Raw genomic sequence first — 17,620 nt, 5'->3', positions numbered from 1 at the left:
TGATGGGGAAGGGGCTTTGACGTGGACCAGAGCACAGCCACGCCTGCCCCAGCATCTGCATGCTGATGCAGGAGGTGCATGGGGAGGACGATGCACCTGAGGCACTGGAGAGCTTGTCTGCAGCCCAGGGCTGTGCCACCGCTCCTGCTGCCTGCAGCGCAAGGTCCACTGAAAGTTAATCTACTGACCTTTAGCTGTCTCTCACCCTGGTTAAAATTCTTCCTTCAGGTCTGACACGCAAGGCTTTATTATGATGCCCTGAGTGGCAGCAAGGCAGCATCTGCTTTTCATCTGAGCTGAGGGCTTGTAACCTGTGGCTTGGTGGGGAATTGCCAATGCAAAAGAAATGACAGCTTAAAAAAAATTAGTACTTTTTCCTCCCCCCCCAAAGAAAACTTTATTTTCAACAAGACAGGAAGCTGCACAAAGAGAGCTACCACAAGTTTCTTTTGAACAATAGCTTAGAAGTATCTACATCAGTACTCATGAAGTAGGGGTCCTCCTTCTGAGTAAGTCTGGCCACAGGGGCTTGGCCTTGCAAAGGCCACTGAACTGCACCTGGGAACCAGCTCTGTCCCGTACCAGGACAGGGGCTGTCCTTCCCTTCACCAAAGCAAAGCAGGGGGGTGGGTCGGGACCCTAAAAACAAAAATCCACCCCAGGAAAACAAGGTGGGCCTTTAAAGCATTGTTTCTTCTTGAATCGTTTCTTCTCCAGCCTGATGTGTTTCAAAACAGTAGTGGAAGCCTCTTCCAGTTTGCAGTGTTAGTGTAATCCAACGCATCATCCCAACCTAGAGCCATGTGGGCCAGGAAAACCTGCCCTGGCCCCCCTGGTGGCTCAACCCTTCCCAGCCCGTGGCAGGGATCACTGCTGCCTTTCAGGGTGGCCAGTGCATCAAGGCCCCCAGAAAAGGCATCCCACGAGGGACAGCACGGTGCAAACCCTCACTCCCCTGCTTTGCAGAGGCACTCGGAGCTGCCCCAATGGTGCTGCTCTGCCATGGCCACCCATCCCCTTGGGCTGAAGAAGAGCTTCAGAGCCCAGACCCCACAGGTGGAGTCAGGCATGGGGTTATCAGCTGAGCACCATACAAGCAGCTCCCATCTCCTCTGCCTCACCACCTCCCCACCTGCGGAAATATGAAGCTTTGCGAGGACGGGGTGCCATCGGCTAGAGGGCAGGGGGCTGCAATAGATGACTTCCAGCTGGGGGCGCACTGAAGTGAACAGCGCATTCCCACCTCCTATGTATTTAATATTATAAGGGCTTGTTTCAAGCCTAATAATCTTCTTCAGCACAACAACAAATGTGAAGATTGCCTCTGCCTGCTTCCAGGCTGCAGAACGTCAACAAGCCTGGGCTGAGGGCGAGAAGGTAGCCAGAGCCTTTTCCCTGCATAAGAAAGCGTATTCCTCTCCTGGCTGAAGCAGCATCCTTCTAGTGCAGAGCAGGCACCAGAGGTGATGGGGAAGAGGCTGCCTAAGAAAGGGCGGTAAAACCCAGGTTTTGCTCAGCTCTGAGCTGGAGAGGTGTCTCAAGCCTCAAGCAAGAAAAGGAGGCAACTGGAGTTCCTATTTAAAACCATCCTATCAGAAAAAAAAAAATTCAGGTAAACTGTCCAACGGGAAAGAAGGGAGAAAAAAAAAACATTCAACCCCCCAACGGTAAGACTCCGATTAGTGTTTGTAACCATCCAAGCAGATGGCAAGGGCAGCGAGGAGCGGAGTCTGGCAATGCCGCGCCATCGCCCCCGGGCTGCAGCTCACTGGCGTCCCGTCCTCGTCACCGTCCCAGGCCCCGTGGCACCCCGCTGCCTGGCCATCCCCACTGGCAGGGGACAAGGAGCCTCCTGCCTCCTATGCCCATCCACCGACCATCTCTCCCCCCGCGCGCCCACTGCCCATCAGTTCTCGCCCGCCTGGACGTACTCCTCGGTGGCCTTGGAGATGGTGCTCAGGTACTGCCAGCTCAGGGCGGCCAGGAGCATGGCGCATGACAGGTAGATGGGGGAGTAGTGGTGGCGTGATGCCATGGGGCTGCCGGGCAAGCTCATGGTGCGGATGGAGGCGATGACCTGCTGCGTCTTGTTGGATGACGGGTCTGTGCTTGGGATCTTCTGGTAGATCTGGGGAGGGAGGAAGGAGGAGTTATGGTTCCCACCCAAGGCTCAGGAGACAAACCGGACCATGGGGTGGAAGAGGAAGCCTTAATGCAGCAAACTGATCATAAGCCAGCACCGGGCCCTTGGGGCCAAGGGGGCCAGCGGTGTCCTGGGGTGCCTGAAAAGGCGTGTGGGCAGCAGGGCGAGGGAGGTTCTCCTCCCCCTCTGCTCTGCCCCAGCGAGGCCACAGCTGCGGGGCTGCGGCCAGTTCTGGGCCCCCCAGTGCAAGAAGGGCAGGGAACTGCTGGAGCAAGGCCAGGGGGGAGCTGCCAAGGGGATCAGGGGCTGGAGCATCTCCCTGGTGAGGAAAGGCTGAGAGACCTGGGTCTGTTCAGCCTGGAGAAGAGAAGGCTGAGGGGGGATCTCATCAATGCCTATAAATACCTGAAGGGCGGGTGTCAGGAGGATGGGGCCGGGCTCTTTTCAGTGGTGCCCAACGCCAGGCCAAGGGGCCACGGGCACAAGCTGGAACACGGGAAGTTCCACCTGAACATGAGGACAAACCCCTTCCCTGTGCGGGTGCCAGAGCAGGGGCACAGGCTGCCCAGAGAGGCTGTGGGGTCCCTTCCCTGGAGACATTCACCCCCCGCCTGGACGCGGCCCTGTGCCTCTGCTCTGGGGGTGCCTGCTCCAGCAGGGGGTGGGACGGGATGAGCTCCAGAGGGCCCTTCCAACCCCTGCCAGTCTGTGATTCTGTGTGATTCTGTAAAGGGCCACCATGTCCTCAAGAGCAACTTCAGTGGTGGACTGCCCTGGAGCAAGGACCAGTTGCAAGGGGTGCCTGGATGGGGCCAGGGCCCATTTCCCTTGAGAGGTGCACTAAACCAAGCAGCCTCTTGAGGGCACCCCGTGACGGGAGATGGACCACACAGCCTCAGACACAATCCCTCAATCGCAACTGGTGTGGCTGGGACCAGCGGTTCTTGCCCCACCGTCCTCGCTGCCAGTGACCTACAGCCCACCTCAAACCCGTGAGGACACACCAGTGGGACCAGTGGCCAGTGTGACTGCCAGAAAACGGCCACCTCCATGAGATAACTACGTGGTCTTTACGGTTTTCTCCTTGGTCTGCAAACCCCATGGCCTTTGAGAGACTTGTCTGCATGAGTCTTAGGGAGGCATGCACAAGCAGAGACCCTCTTCTGGACTACTGTGCTGAGGCATAACTGTCCCTTGCCATGGGCTTGGCCAGCCAACAATGGGAGCTCTAATAACCCATGGTTTGGGGTCTCCCTGGTGCAGAAGTGATGTCTTTTAATTTAACAGCCCTCACTGGATTTGGTTTTTGGGGTTGGGGTTTTTTTCTGCGTTAAACATCCACTACTTGCTCCTCCCTGTGGACTTTTAACCTCCGCAGTACCCTGAGTTGAGAGTCCCACTGCTTTAACCACCTGTGAACCACCTTATTACTGCTGGCCGTGCAGCACAAGGAAACAACCACCACATCATGCTGCCAGCTGCAACTACGGACACAGAGAAAACACGACTGCTTGCTGGAGCAGCCCATGGGGAGATGATGCAACCTGTTCAGAAGTGTGTTGTGGGAAAGGTCCTCTGTGTCTGCTCAGCCCAGGTGAAGCCCTGTGCTGTGACAGCTGACTCCTCTGGTTCTCCACCAGAAGGACGGCAGGACTTCAGTCCCTACCTCTCAACACAGGCACAGACCAAGGGTACACTCAAGGGAACACATTGTGCACCCAGTTTGGTCCAAGCCAAAACCATATCCGGGTCACTGTGCCCTGGCACCACTGAACGAAGGATGTAAGAAAAGATTAACAGATTCACGTGTCTTCCCAGTTCCACACTGGGAAAGCGGACGGGACCAGCCAGAAATTCACAGAATCACAGAATGCCCTGAGCTGGGCGGGACCCACAAGGACCATCGAGCCCAGCTCCTGTCCCTGCACAGGACACCCCAAATTCACACAGTGTCTCTGAGGGCCTTGTCCAAGTGATTCTTGAATATCGCCAGGCTGGTGCCGTGATGCCTCCCTGGGGAGCCTGTGCCAGGGCTCCACCACCCTCTGGGGGAAGGACCTTCTCCTAATGCCCAGCCTCACCCTCCCCTGGCACATCTCCCTGCCATCCCCTCGGGGCCTGGCGTTGGGCACCAGAGAGCAGAGACCAGCCCTGCCCCTCCTCCTCCCCTCGGGAGGGAGCTGCAGAGCGCCATGGGGCTGCCCTCGGTCTCCTCTGCTCCAGCTGAACAACCCAAGGGACTCCAGCCGCTCCTCGTACGGTTTCCCCTCTAAACCCTTCCCCAACTCCACGGCCTCCTTGGCACACCCTCCAGTAGCTTTATACCCTCAATGTCCTGTGGCGCCCAACGCTGCCCACAGCACTCGGGGTGAGTTATTACAGTAAATTACTCAAAGCAAGTTGCTTAACCTACCTCTTCCACATACTGGTACATGATGGCTTTGACAGCTTGTATGTTTGTGGCGTCCATCATTAGAGTGACAGCTTGTCCCTTCCGGATCTTCACAACACCCCTGAACACCTGCTTGTTGTTATAGCAGGCAGCCAATGTGGCAATAGCCATCACCTAAGGAGAAACACCGGGAGCCCTTACTGCATTGCAAGTATCTTGCCAAGGCAGTAACCTTGGCTCTAGTGGAAGGGATGGTAAAACATTCTGGTGTGAAGCCACAATCTCACAGCAGAAACGATAGGTAATGTGAAAGAAGGAAGAGACAGAAGAGAATGTGAATGAAACATGCTAATATTGATACGATACATAACTTCCTTCACCCCGCTTCTCATCAGCTGGGCTACAGGCAACGAACAACCACTTGAAAACATAACTCACCTGGGGGATAGCGCAGAAGTTGAAGACGCTTTGGTTTTTCAGGCGGGATAAGTACGTGAGGACGTCAGGGACATGGTGGAGGGCGTTGGTGATGAGCTCATTCAGACACTGGACAGCCATATCGATGTTCTCTGGTTTCGCAAGATCAGAGAGCTTCTTTGCGTATCTGCTCCAAACCTAAACATCAAGATAAGGACTCACAAGTTGGAGGATAAAATAATGCTGTAAGCAAGACGTCAATAACAGTTCAAGGTCTGGGAGAGCTCCAAGAACCACGAGAGACCCATGAAAGCCTTGAAGGACTGGGGCTTACTAGGTTAAAGAAAAGGGCGGGCAGGCTCCAGAGACATGACAGTGGCCTTTGTATATGCAAAGGGATTGTAAAGAAGACGGATGCAACTCAGCTCCACATCTTCTCTAGGCAAGGCAAGGAAAAGACACCTCACATATCAGGCTGACATCAAGAATTGGTTGACGAGGCAGATCAAACACATGGAGACAGAGTGAAAAATTCCTGGAGGGCTTCAAGAACAGTGGACAAGCATCTGTCAGGCACAGGCAGAGCTGGTCCTGCCTTTGGAAACAGTCTAGGCAACCCCTCAAGATCTCACCCAGTCTTATCCTCTCTCACTCCTAGAACTGATGTAATGGAGAGGGGGGAAAAAGCTGCCCAACAAGTTCTTTCTTGGCAGTGGGGGGAGACATCACCTCGTCCCCACATCTGTACCCAGGCTGCTGTAGGCAGATGTGGAACTTCTCAGCCAACTGTCATTATGTTATTATGAAGAAGATACCTTGGTTGCTACAACCAACAGTAGCAATCTTATGCAGCACAGCTTTACTGTAGGGTCTTAAAATTAAAGCCGACTGTCAAGTCTCTCCTGTTAACTTTGATTTAAATGGACATGAGAGGTGCTGCGATTTTAGCTGTGCACCTTCCGCTATGCACCCCGTAATGCATTCCTGAGACAGGTGTCCTGCGAAGCACGGCTGGTTGGTTACATCCGTTACAGCTCTTGGAAACATGTAGGAAAGACTGTCAGGGGACACCTACAAACGGTGGGAAAACCCCTGGCTTTGGAGATTTTGAAGGAAATTCCAGCAGGAGCTTGTCTAAGGAAAGGATGCAACTCACTGTATCAGAGCAGCAATAACAGTACCTTCAGACTTAGTGAACTTCCCAAAGAGGCACAGCAGAAACACTCGCCCCAAGGTGGCGTTTTCCCTCACCTCTCTGGGCCAGAACTCCCTTCCCTCCAGCTGGTCCTCCAGATAGTCACGGATGATGTTGGTTTTCTGCAGGAAAAGGCCCATGGAGTTGGCCAGCTCTGTGTCCTGCCCAACGATCGGATCTTCTAGCTCTGATGCAGAGAAGAGACGGGAAAGTCCTATCCCCACAAGCCCAGCAACGTAGTGACAATACTGGGAGGCACCGAGAGGGGAAGGGGCAGGAAAAAAAAAAACCAAAACAAGAAAAAAGAACAGTTACAAAGAGCTGTCTATTTGCCATGGTGAGTTCTACAAAAGTGATGCTCAGGAGGCAACTGACGGTGTATTTTCCGCAAGTTTTCATGGCCCTCCCTAGCATGTCTCAGCTTTCCCATGCCCAGCAAACACCTCACCAAGGATGTCCCACCAAGGTGCCACTCTGCCTCCACCAGCCAAACAAACCACCCACGTGGGAACAGCTGACGTGATGGGTCACCCAAAACACGTGCTGGTGGGCAACGCCAACAATCCACGCCATCCTCCTGTTACCCACAGGAGCAGCAGTCTCTCAAAGCCTTCCCAAACCCACACAGCCTCCTCCATCCAGCTGAACTCTCTTCCCACAGGGATGCTCAATGTCTCCTCTTTCCGCAGAGACAAGGCAGACCCTACCCACGTTCAGTCCATTCCTCTGTCCGGGCTGACCTACCTTATCCCACTCGTGCTGAGAGTCCACCTTCTTCTCCAAGAACTCCGCCATCCCGATGCCCATCTTGTGGCAAATATCCGAAATCACATCCTGGTAAACCTTTGACAGGTTCCTGAACTCCATGGAGATCTGCAGTGCAAACCACCCCAAGCGAAAAAAAAAAAAAAGCGTCAGGAATAAAATAGCAGAACTCAACATTTCTGTTTTCTTAATAAAAAAAAAACTGTTTACCAGGCTCTTATCCCACCCTGGCTGGAGATCCAGGACAACTCCCACAACCAGAGCTGTTTCAAGGCCCTTAAAGCACAGCCCCAGTCTGTTCTCAGTATAAACGGTATGGTCTCTGGCGATAGATCAGACACAGCAATATCTTTGGGAAGGTTCTGTGGCCTTGGACCGGTACCATCGGGGAGTGACGGGACAAAACTAGCTATGCTTGGTGCACAGAGTTGGGTTGTTTTTTTTTTGTAATTTGTGAGAGTGCTCCATCATGCCAACCATGGGAAAAAACAGGCGAGGTTTCTGGTGCTCTGCTCTCCTGAGCCCTCTCCAGCTCTGGCTCTGCAGGACACATTTTCCACAAACGGAAGTGACTCAATCACTCTCATACTGAAAAAAATTTAAAAGTGCATCCTCCCCTTCCCAAAACTGCAGAGCATCACATTTTATTGTGCTGAGCTTTGTTCTCCATCAGTGGGTAACTACAGGCAGCCCAAGGTGTGTATCCGAACGATTACAGCTCAGACACAACTGCAGATCCAGGCTCTCCTGACTCTAGCCACGGCTGCTGGCACATCCTTGCCCTGTGCCTCAGTCTGTCTGTAAAAAATAAGCATATCAGCTCTGTTTCCATCTCCATGGCTTCAATCCACTACACAGAAGCATGACCTGCGAGTACACCTCTGCCAAATATTACTAAAATCATACCTGAATATGAACTCAGATCGCCCAAGTGAATAACACATACACACCACGAAAAAAACAAAGTGTCATGGATACCTTCTCAAAAGCTCTTCTAAAGTACAAAGCCACTGGCATACCCACCATACCTCTATCACTATACATCAAGAATCCATCTCCTATAGCGCACATCCCTCCCAGATAGGGCACAGCCACTGTTATCCCAAGGCTGAGCATCAAAATTTACAATACACCTCAGTTTTCCAAACAATTATCCCATTCCCACTGCTAGGGAAAGCCCGATAAGGGCAGAATAAATTTAAGATGGTAGAAAGCTGAACAAAATAGAACTTCCTTAGAAAATGAAATGCTCCTCACTGTAACTTTTATACTTTTTCTTAAACAGATCTTTAGGAGACATGGTAGTGTTGGGCTGATGGTTGGACTTGATGATCCTAGAGGTCTTTTCCAACCTTAATGATTCTATGAAAAAAAACCTAAAAAATAAACTCAGCTATTTTTGATTAACGTGAACAACCACAAAACTGCAGCATCCATCAAAGGCTGGTCCTTGTGCCCTCACCAAAACCAGATGTCTGTATCCCCACTCAGCAGAGCTCAGCCTTGCCTTCCAACCACAGCATCTCTTTCTGTTGTTGGTTGACGGATCCCCTCTAAGACGACTGGCCAGGTGGGTTCCTCTTTGGCGCTGGAGATGCTGCATCTCAGCACGGCAAAGCTCCATCATCCCAGTGCTCCTGCTGGGGCTGAAACCTGGCAGGAGCCCAGGACAAGCACCATGGTTTCAGCTCTGCTGCCTGCCGTCCTGACTGCCTACAGCACGGAGTCAAGGCCCTACAGCTCCACCTGCACCAGTAACTTAAATATCAAGCATGGCCTCTGACCCCAAGCAATCCCCAGGTGGAGCTTAGAGAGTAGTGTGGGCCAGGAACCGCTTCTTAAGGACAGTCTGGGATGCAACCACACTGTTCTGGATGATGAGAGAGTTTAACAGCTTGGACACGGACAGACTTTCCCAACTGGACTCCAGGTCAGAGACCAGACTCCAATACTGCTTAGCTTGCTAGTGGAGATGCAGACTCTCTGTGGCTTCCTTTTAGAAGGATCCTTAGAGCAGTAAGACTGGGAAATACTGTTAGTAGCAGTGCAGGTGGTTTTTATCTTATATGCATGTCAAAGACCTGCAGACAGACCCTGTAGCTCTAGAGCAGATCCTGCAGGACCGCTGACAACGCTGGCCCATCCACAAGCCAGATGCCAGACAAGCTTTCCTCCTCTCCCTGTCTGTTAGGGGTCACAGGACACCCAACCCATACAATGCACAGTGTTCTCCACAACACGACAGTCATTTACTCTTCCAACAGGGGAGGCAAAAAGCCATTTTTCAGAGCTGGCACTCTTCCACAGCCAGGTTATCTCTGGCTCACATAGAGTTGCACAACGTTTGGGTTTGTCACTCCAGCTCTACATCCAGCCCCAAGCGCAGGTGATGTAGCTCTTCCGAAGAGCTACGGGCTTGCCAGGGACTGAATGAGCTCAGGTGTAACACCGAGAGGTAACCGTGCAGACAGAGGTGGCACAAAGCAGCAGAAGCAAGGAGGTGGACATCTTACCGTTGGGAAGTCCTCGAGCACCTGACGGTCCTTCTCCTTGCTCTCCATGTATTTCCACTCTGGCTGATAGAGATAGGAGTGAAACTCATGCAGCATCGGGACCTTTACGTCTAAGCTGATGGTCATGTCATCCTCTATAGTATCCAGGGCACGGAGAACTAGGTAGAATATACAGACGGCATGTCTGGGGGAGGAGAAAAAACAATCATCTCTTACTTGGGATTGGCTATTAGGCAGGACACACAGTTTAGATTAACCACACAGTCTTCAGCGGCGTTCCAGCTCAATAAAACACACACCAGCACCACCATGGTCATTGAAGTCTTGCACTGAATTCAAGCACTTCCAGGATAATTCGCTTTCACATTTCAAGTGATACAGCCGCCGAGCGGAATGGAAAGCCGTGATGTGAAAACCCTCCTGGCCCCCACTGTTGTTTGACAGTGTCTCCTACAGTTTGGAAGCCAGCTTTGGTCACGGGATAACCACATCCAATCCCTCCTCCATCAAATCCTGGGTGCCAGCTTCCCCAGCCCTCATCTGGGGACAGTGGCTGTGCTGTGCAGGAATGTAAAATAAATGCATTAGAAATGCACTGCTCAAATCCCCGGGTCATGGGAGCAGGTCAGGGATGGAAAGCATCAACAGCAGCACTTCTCACCTACTGTGATCATAAAGGAATGGTTTGGGTTGGAAGGGACTGTGGCGGGTGGACTTTGGCGGGACATCAGCTGCCCCATCACTCCCCTCCTCAGCAGGATGGGGTAGGGGGGAGAAAATAAGATGAAAAAAACCTTGCAGGTCAAGATAGTCAGTTTAATAAAGCAAAAGCAAAGGCCATGCTCGGAAACAAAGGAAAACAAAGATTTTGTTCTCTACTTCCCATCAGCAGGCCAGGCCCAGGCACTTCCCAGGAAACAGGGCTTCAGTATGTGTAGTGGTTGCTCCAGAAGACAATCATCATAACAACAAACACCCTCCCTCCTCCTTTCTCTGATGTTTTATTGCTGAGCAGACGCCACACAGTATGGAACAGCCCTTTGGTCAGTTTGGGTTGGTTGTCCCGGCTATGACCCATCCCAAGATCTTGCCCACATCCAGCCTACCAGTGAGGGGGGAATGTTGGAGATGCTGTGGGAGCACAGCGATAGCCAAACCACTGGTGTGTTACCAACACTGTTCTAGCTACCAACACAAATCACAGCACTATGAGGGCTGCTGTGGGGAAAATTAACTCCATCTCAGCCAGACCCAATACAGGGACCTTTAGAGGCCATCCAGTCCAACCCCCTGCCATGAGCAGGGACATCTTCAACCAGAGCAGGTTGCTCAGAGCCCCGTCCAACTGACCTTCAATGTTTCCAGGGACGGGGCATCGACCACCCCTCGGAGCAACCTGCTCCAGGGTCTCACTACCCTCATAGTGAAGGATTTCTTCTTTATATCTAATCTAAATCTATCCCCTTTCAGTTTAAAACCATTACCCCTTGTCCTCTCTCTACACTCCCTGGTGAAGGGTCCCTCCCAATCTTTCCTATAGACCCCCTTTAAGCACTGAAAGGCCACAATAAGGTCTTCCCACAGCCTTCTCTTCCCCAGGCTGAACAACCTCAGCTCTCCCAGCCCAGCCTCGCAGCAGAGGTGTCCCATCCCTCTGATCATTTTTATGGCCCTCCTCTGGACCCACTCCCACAGGTCCACGCCTTTAACCACCACTCTGAGCAACCGAGGTGCCTCGGCACAAACCCCCCATGGGCTGACCTGTCCCTGCCTTCCCCATCCAGCACACCTGACCCGGGTTAGGAAACCCAGGTTTTTCCCTTCATGCAGAAAACTACGGCATGGTTTTTGGCTTTCTAAGATGGACACTGGGGAAGCAATGGGCCTTTAAGTTCTCCCTGGGCAGAGCTGGGCACTGCCAGACCCAACTCTCCATGAAAGATCCAACTGTGCAACCAAGATCCAAAGCTCTTGGCCAGTGCTCACTAGGACCCAGAGGACAGAGCCCGAGGTCAGCTTATTGGAACAAAAAAAAAGGCAAAATAAGGAAGGGAAAAAAAAGCAAGTGTGCTTTTCCTATCACTTCCCCTTCTCCACACCCAGCATCCTTTTATCCTGTTTTGGGGGGGACAAGGGGGTGCCTTACTGCCCAACAGGATTGCCAGGACTGGCAGATAGAGCCAACACACACTTTATCTTTAAATCTCCACGCACAAGATGCTGGAGCCAGCCCACATGTCCAAACACCCCAGCGGAAAGCTGCTGAAGAGCCACATCCCCTTCCAGTCCCACCACCTCCGCCTTCCCCACCCAGGCTCTGCGTTTCTGCAGCTGAAGCAAAAAAAAAACCACCCAGAAAGAGTCCTGATGGTGAGAAATATCAGCTCTGACTCCAGGATTTATATGAAATAATCCCCTAGCTCTAAATGAGCAGAGCGATACTTCAATGAGATGATGCATTTATTAATTGTTTGACAAATGGAAGCTAGCTTGGCCTGTTTTAGCACTAATTACGAGGTGAAAGCTGCTCTCCTGGGATAACAACATGCAAGCAGTGATTAAGCAGCCAGTGAAAACTGACTGGCTCTTACAGCCCATACTGTTAAATTTGGCATTTTTTTCTTAACTGAAGGGTGTTTAATACCTCTGTCAAACCAGACATCCGAGTGCTCATGAGCAGCCGCCTCGTGCCCTCCTGTTCCTTTGCATGACTGAGTTTTTCCATTTCAACCAGGCTGCATTCATCCGACACGATGCAAGTGCCCAGCACTGCTACCTCTACCAGCAGCAACTTCCACCAGCAGCACCCAAGAAGGGCAGAGCAGAAGGTGAAATGCCATCCCAGAAGCACCTCTCATATCTACACCACGCCAAGTGAAGAGCTAACAGTAACTCCAGAGCCCAGCATGGTTAAAACACTTATTTAAACCCTCTTCTGCACCCAAACCATGACTGCATCCCTAGCTTCCATCGCATACTGAATTTAGCTCCGTGGTGATCTGGGCATATCAAAGGAATTAGTCGTTCACAATGAGGGTGGTGAAACCCTGGTCCAGGTTGCCCAGAGAGGTTGTGGAGGGGTTGAACTATCACAGAAACACAGAATGGTTTGGGTTGGAAGGGACTTTCAAAGCTCATCCAGCCCAACCCCCTGCCATGAGCAGGGACATCTTCAACCAGAGCAGGTTGCTCAGAGCCCCGTCCAGCCTGGCCTTGAGTGTTCCCAGGGATGGGGCATCGACCACCTCTCGGGGCAACCTGGGCCAGGGTTTCACCACCCTCACTATGAAAAATGTGTTCCTTATATCCAGTCTAAATCTGCCCTCCTTTAGTTTAAAACCGTCACCCCCTGTCCTGTCACAACAGGCCTTGCTAAAGAGGCTGCCCCCACCCTTCCTACAGCCTTCAAGCCCTTCAAGCCCCGAAAGGCCGCAATAAGGTCTCCCCGCAGCCTCCCCTTCCCCGGCTGCACAACCCCAGCTCTCCCAGCCCGGCCTCGCAGCAGGGGGGCTCCAGCCCTCGGAGCATTTCTGTGCCCCCTCTGGCCCCGCTCCAACAGCCCCGTGTCTGTCCCGTGCTGAGGAGCCCCGAGCTGGAGGCGGCGCTGCAGGGGGGTCTCACAGAGCGGGGCAGAGGGGCAGGACCCCCTCCCTCGCCCGGCTGCCCGCGCTGCTGGGGATGCAGCCCGGGGCACGGCTGGGGGTCTGGGCTGCGAGCGCACGTTGCCGGCTCCTGTCCAGCCTTTCACCCCCCAGCACCCCCAAGTCCTTCTGGGCAGGGCTGCTCCCCACCCCTCCACCCCCCAGCCTGTGCTGATAGATGGGGCTGCCCTGACCCAGGTGCAGGACTAGATGACCTTTAAAAGTCCCTTCCAACCCCCACTATTCTATGAAATGTAAGGTCATATAACCAACTACGCAGTGAGCGTGGTCTGCCTGCAGCTCCCCACTTCTCTGCAAGGTTCCCAGGCACCATGGTCCCAGCTGGGCTCCAACCTGAGACCCATGGGGATGACAGGGGCCAATCAAAGCCAAACCGTCTTCACCTGAAAACATGGGTGACAGTGCTGGGAAGAGGGTACAACGCCATTACCTCCCCCTCACACAACTGGAAGCACCCACTTCCAAAGAGCAAGCCTGGTTTCATCTCAGGGCTCCAAGCTCCAGCCCTGTCCTAGGCGCAGCTCCCCATGTCCCAGGCAAGGAGGTCTCTTCTCCTTTCTCCTTGCCACCACTTTCACCCTCTGCCAGCACAAGGCTGGTGTTCTCCACAAAGCAGCTGAACCTGCCGGAACTGATGCTGAAGGGTCCCAGGGACAGGTAGGACCGCAGGGCCAGCACTGGAGGAAGGTTGGAGCATCCCTCTCCTCCTCTCCGTCACCAGGGGAAGAGCTATGATGGTGGCTCCTAACTCCTCCCCACACCAGCAATTACGACGTTGGCTCAGCTGCCAATAAATCTGCAGTTTTGAGCCTCCCACCTTCCAAGAAAACACCCTAACCATGGAGCAATGGGCTGGACAGGGCCCTAGTCAGCCAAACACACAGTTTACGGGGCCAAAAAAAACTAGGCAGGAAGAAAGCAAACATTTTAGCTCCACTCCCTGTGCCCTAGGCCTGGGAAGCATCGCTCCCAGCACTCATCCAGACGCTCTTCATTTTCCAGCAGTCTTTGGGTGACGCATGGAAACTCTCCCAGAAGCAGGGACGTGAACCAGGGAGCAAGAGCTTCACACATTCCCCAGCCTTCAAACAAGGAGATTTCACTCCAATGAAGTCGCAGGCGAAGTTGTGGCAGGACAGGGCACGGGGCTGCAGCACAGGGTACCAGCACTGTGTTTTGCATCCTACAGCACCAAGCTTCTCCAACCAGCAAGCACAGAGGCAAATATTAAGCAGTCTGTGACCACTGGGGTCCAGTTTAACCCCCACTACAACATCAACGAAAGCACTTTGCCATGATCCAGCAAAATCACTTCCGCCGGTGAGCCTGCTGCTCTGCCTACTCCTACATTCTGCCTATTCTGCATTTCCCTCCTTCGTTCCTAAACTCTTCAGCGGAGCTACTGCGCTTTGAAAATGAGTTTCTTCTGATCCACTACAGAGCCAGCTGTAATTCAGCAGCAATCCCTGCACAGTTGTAGGTTGCAAAGATCCGGCAATAGCATTTTCAGGATGCCAGGCAGAAGTTTCTGTGCCCCGAGGGAGGGAGCTTTCCTGGTCCGAGCAGCAACGCAAGGATTAAAGAACAGAAAAGACAGACAAGGTAACTGACTGCAGAAGATCAAGGCAAGCGCGCCGCATACTGATGCCGCTGACAGGTTTCTAGGTGTTTTATTAATTGGCCTTTTATTTTTTTTTTTAGTTTCTACATTAGCTAATATACCAAGCATGGAAAAAAAAAAGTTTAATTCTTGGCCCCACTCATACCTTTCCATGCAACCCCGGCCAAGCTGCTGAATTTCTTTGCATTTCCTGTAGAACAGGCTGCAGACGACCATTTCGTAGATGCTGGATGACAGCTACGGGGCACCGTCCAAAATGCCAAACCAGGGCTCAGAAACCCAACAGATAAGCCAGTGTTCAGGGTGACTCCTGCAACTGCTCAGCGGAGTCGCAACCGCAGCCTTAGACATGTCTAGTACAGCTTAAAGGAAACCCCTAATTTTGACAATTAACCCATCTTGGGATTCACTGGAGAGAGATTTACATACAGATATCACTAATTACCATATAAATATAAGGGATTATACAGAGCATATATATACATGCATGAGGCCTGAGGCCAGCTTTGCATCTTCTGTTACCATCTGAAGCTTTCCTGCACCGGCGAGCAAAATTTGTACAGCAAAGAATGAGCACGCAGCAAGATGAACGCACAGGTTTTGAGGCAGCTGCTTCCAAAAGCACCCTCCAGGCAGGGTCCAGACCCTCGGTCAGCCCTGGGTTTTTGCTCACCTCCTCCCGCCAGCGGGGCCACGTCTCTCTGGCCAGCCCCAAAAGCCAGCGCCAGCCTCGGCACTGCCAGGACACATTCCCAGGGTGTCACAAACAGCACATGGCCGGGTGCCGCGTTTAACTGTCTGCTGGCCAAGAGGCTGTAGTGCCCGTGGCCTGCTCGGCTCAGGGGGGACGCAGTACAGCCCGCCTGCTCGGAGGTGACAACCCCCATGGCCAGGGTGGGGTTGCACTGGGGGTCTCCCCACCAATTCAGCCCAGTGCCCTGGCGATCTGCTGCACTGGGGTGGAGGAGGGGAGCGTTTCCCAGCAGCTCGGCTGATGAAACATGGCATATGGGGGCATTGCATGGACCACCTCCCGGGCAGCTCTGCCTGGGAGCCCCGGTGGCGGGGGGACATCGCACCCACCGCCTCCCGGGGAGCCCACCCAGGGACCCCAGCCCCCCCCTGCTCACCGCAGCTCTCCGTCCAGGGCCTGGATGACGGCGGCGAAGCTGCGGCTGGTCTGGTTGAGGTAGCGGTAGCAGGTGCGGAGGCCTCGTCCCAGCGAATCCTGCAGGCAAAGCGGGGTACAGGGGGGCGGCTGGAGGCGGGGCGCGGCCGGCGGCGGGGCCGCGGGGGGCACGGCGGTCCCCCGCTGCTGCACCCTCCGCCCGCCGCCCCGCAGCCGCCCCAGCGCCCGGGGGGGTCCCCGGGGAGGGGAGAGGGCCAGAGTCCGCTTGAAGAGGCACACGGCTTTGGTGCTGGCCGCCATGGGGGCGCGGCGGCGGGGGGCTGCGGCCCGCTCCGCCCCCTCCCCGCTCCGCCCGCCCCCTTAACCCGCTCGGCGCCCGCGGCCGTGCAATGCACGGGAAGCACAACGCCGGTGCAAAGCACCCGGGCCGTGCAATTCAGGCAAAAAACCTCACCGGTGCGATGCACGGGTGGCATAAAGCCGGTGCAAAGCACCCGGGCCGTGCAATGCACGGAAAAGCCTTACCGGTGCGGTGCACGGGAATCATAAAGCCAGTGCAAAGCACCCGGGCCGTGCAATGCACGGAAAAGCCTTACCGGTGCAAAGCACCCGGGCCTTGCAATGCATGCAAAAACCTCACCGGTGCAATGCGCGGGAGGCATAAAGCCGGTGCAAAGCACCCGGGGCCGTGCAATGCATGAAAAAGCCTTACCGGTGCAATGAACCCGGGCCATGCAATGCACGGGAAGCACAAAGGCGGTGCAAAGTACCAGGGCCGTGCAATGCATGGAAACGCTTCACCGGTGCAACGCACGGGAAGCACGAAGCCGATGCAAAGCACCCGGGTTCTGCAATACCCTGCGTCAGTGGGATGCGGGTGAAGAATCGGAAGCGTGCGATGCTCAGAGCCGGTGGCACCGGGTTCGCATAGGGCCCGGAGCAGGCACGATGGCCGCCAAGCAGGAAACGACCAGGGCAAAGCACCGGTTCTGTGCAACGAGTGGAAAACCTGAAGCCGGTGCAAAGCACCGGGCTCGCGCATTACTCGGAACCGGTGTGATGCACCCAGGGTACCGGCCCCGAGCGATGCACGGAAAGCCGGTGCGATGCCCGCCGAACCGGTGCAACGCCCAGGAAGCACCGAAACCGTGCAAAGGTGTTGCCCACCGGTTACACCGGGCCGGTGCAGCACACGGCGGCCATGCAACGCTCACCTGTGGCAACGCCGCAGGGAGATGACAGCTCCCCCTTCCTCCTCATTTCCTCCTCCCCCTCCCTCCCTCCGCGCCAGGCCCCGTGCACCTGCCGACCGACAGAGACAGCGAAGCGCATCCCCCCGATACCGCATCCCTCCCCGCTCACCGGGTCGATCCGCGGCATGACGGCCCGGTATCCGCCCATCTTGAACCGCAGCAGGTTGTAGATGTCCTCGGGGTGCCCCAGCCATGTCTTCAGCAGCTCCATGGGGGCCACGCTCATCCCCCCCACCGCTGCTACCGGCGCCCGCTCCCACCGCCCCCCCGCATTAACCGGACCCGGCTCGGGCCGCCTCCGCCCCGCCCCTCCGCCAATCAGCTCGCTCGCCCCATCGCTCGGTGGGCCGGCCGAGGAGTCTATTGGGCGAGGAGCGCTCGTACCAGGGGCGATCCAGCCAATGGAAAAGCGGCGGGGCTGGTGTGACGGCCGGCGGCCGGCGCTGATTGGGTAGCGGCACCGGTCGCGTCAGCCGCGGTGGCGGCGGAGCGGGAAGGCGGCGGGAGGGAGTGGGCGCCGCCACCGCCAT

General features: G+C 54.6%; 1 protein-coding gene across 3 annotated transcripts; it reads right to left on the bottom strand.

The window, feature by feature from the left end:
* Window positions 1-372: 372 nt before the first annotated feature.
* Window positions 373-17,381, bottom strand: FDFT1 (farnesyl-diphosphate farnesyltransferase 1). Of its 3 annotated transcripts, none has more exons than XM_075086560.1 (8): window positions 17,200-17,381; window positions 15,839-15,936; window positions 9,426-9,609; window positions 6,892-7,020; window positions 6,204-6,395; window positions 4,974-5,150; window positions 4,557-4,709; window positions 373-2,128 (listed from the first exon to the last, which is right to left on the bottom strand). In XM_075086560.1, the coding sequence occupies exons 1-8, from the start codon at window positions 17,314-17,316 to the stop codon at window positions 1,907-1,909; spliced, it is 1,272 nt and encodes a 423-aa protein (XP_074942661.1). In that variant the 5' UTR covers window positions 17,317-17,381; the 3' UTR covers window positions 373-1,906. The 3 variants fall into 3 exon arrangements, with proteins under 3 accessions (XP_074942661.1, XP_074942659.1, XP_074942660.1); XM_075086558.1 differs by lacking the exon at window positions 17,200-17,381 and adding an exon at window positions 16,550-17,058; XM_075086559.1 differs by lacking the exon at window positions 17,200-17,381 and having other exon boundaries at window positions 15,839-16,185.
* Window positions 17,382-17,620: the final 239 nt, after the last annotated feature.

Source organism: Phalacrocorax aristotelis, chromosome 3, assembly GCF_949628215.1.
Source record: "Phalacrocorax aristotelis chromosome 3, bGulAri2.1, whole genome shotgun sequence".
In the NCBI taxonomy this organism is placed as follows: Eukaryota; Metazoa; Chordata; class Aves; order Suliformes; family Phalacrocoracidae; genus Phalacrocorax; species Phalacrocorax aristotelis.
The sequence above is the reverse complement of the archived record's forward strand: the minus strand, read 5'-3'. Positions and strand labels throughout refer to the sequence as shown.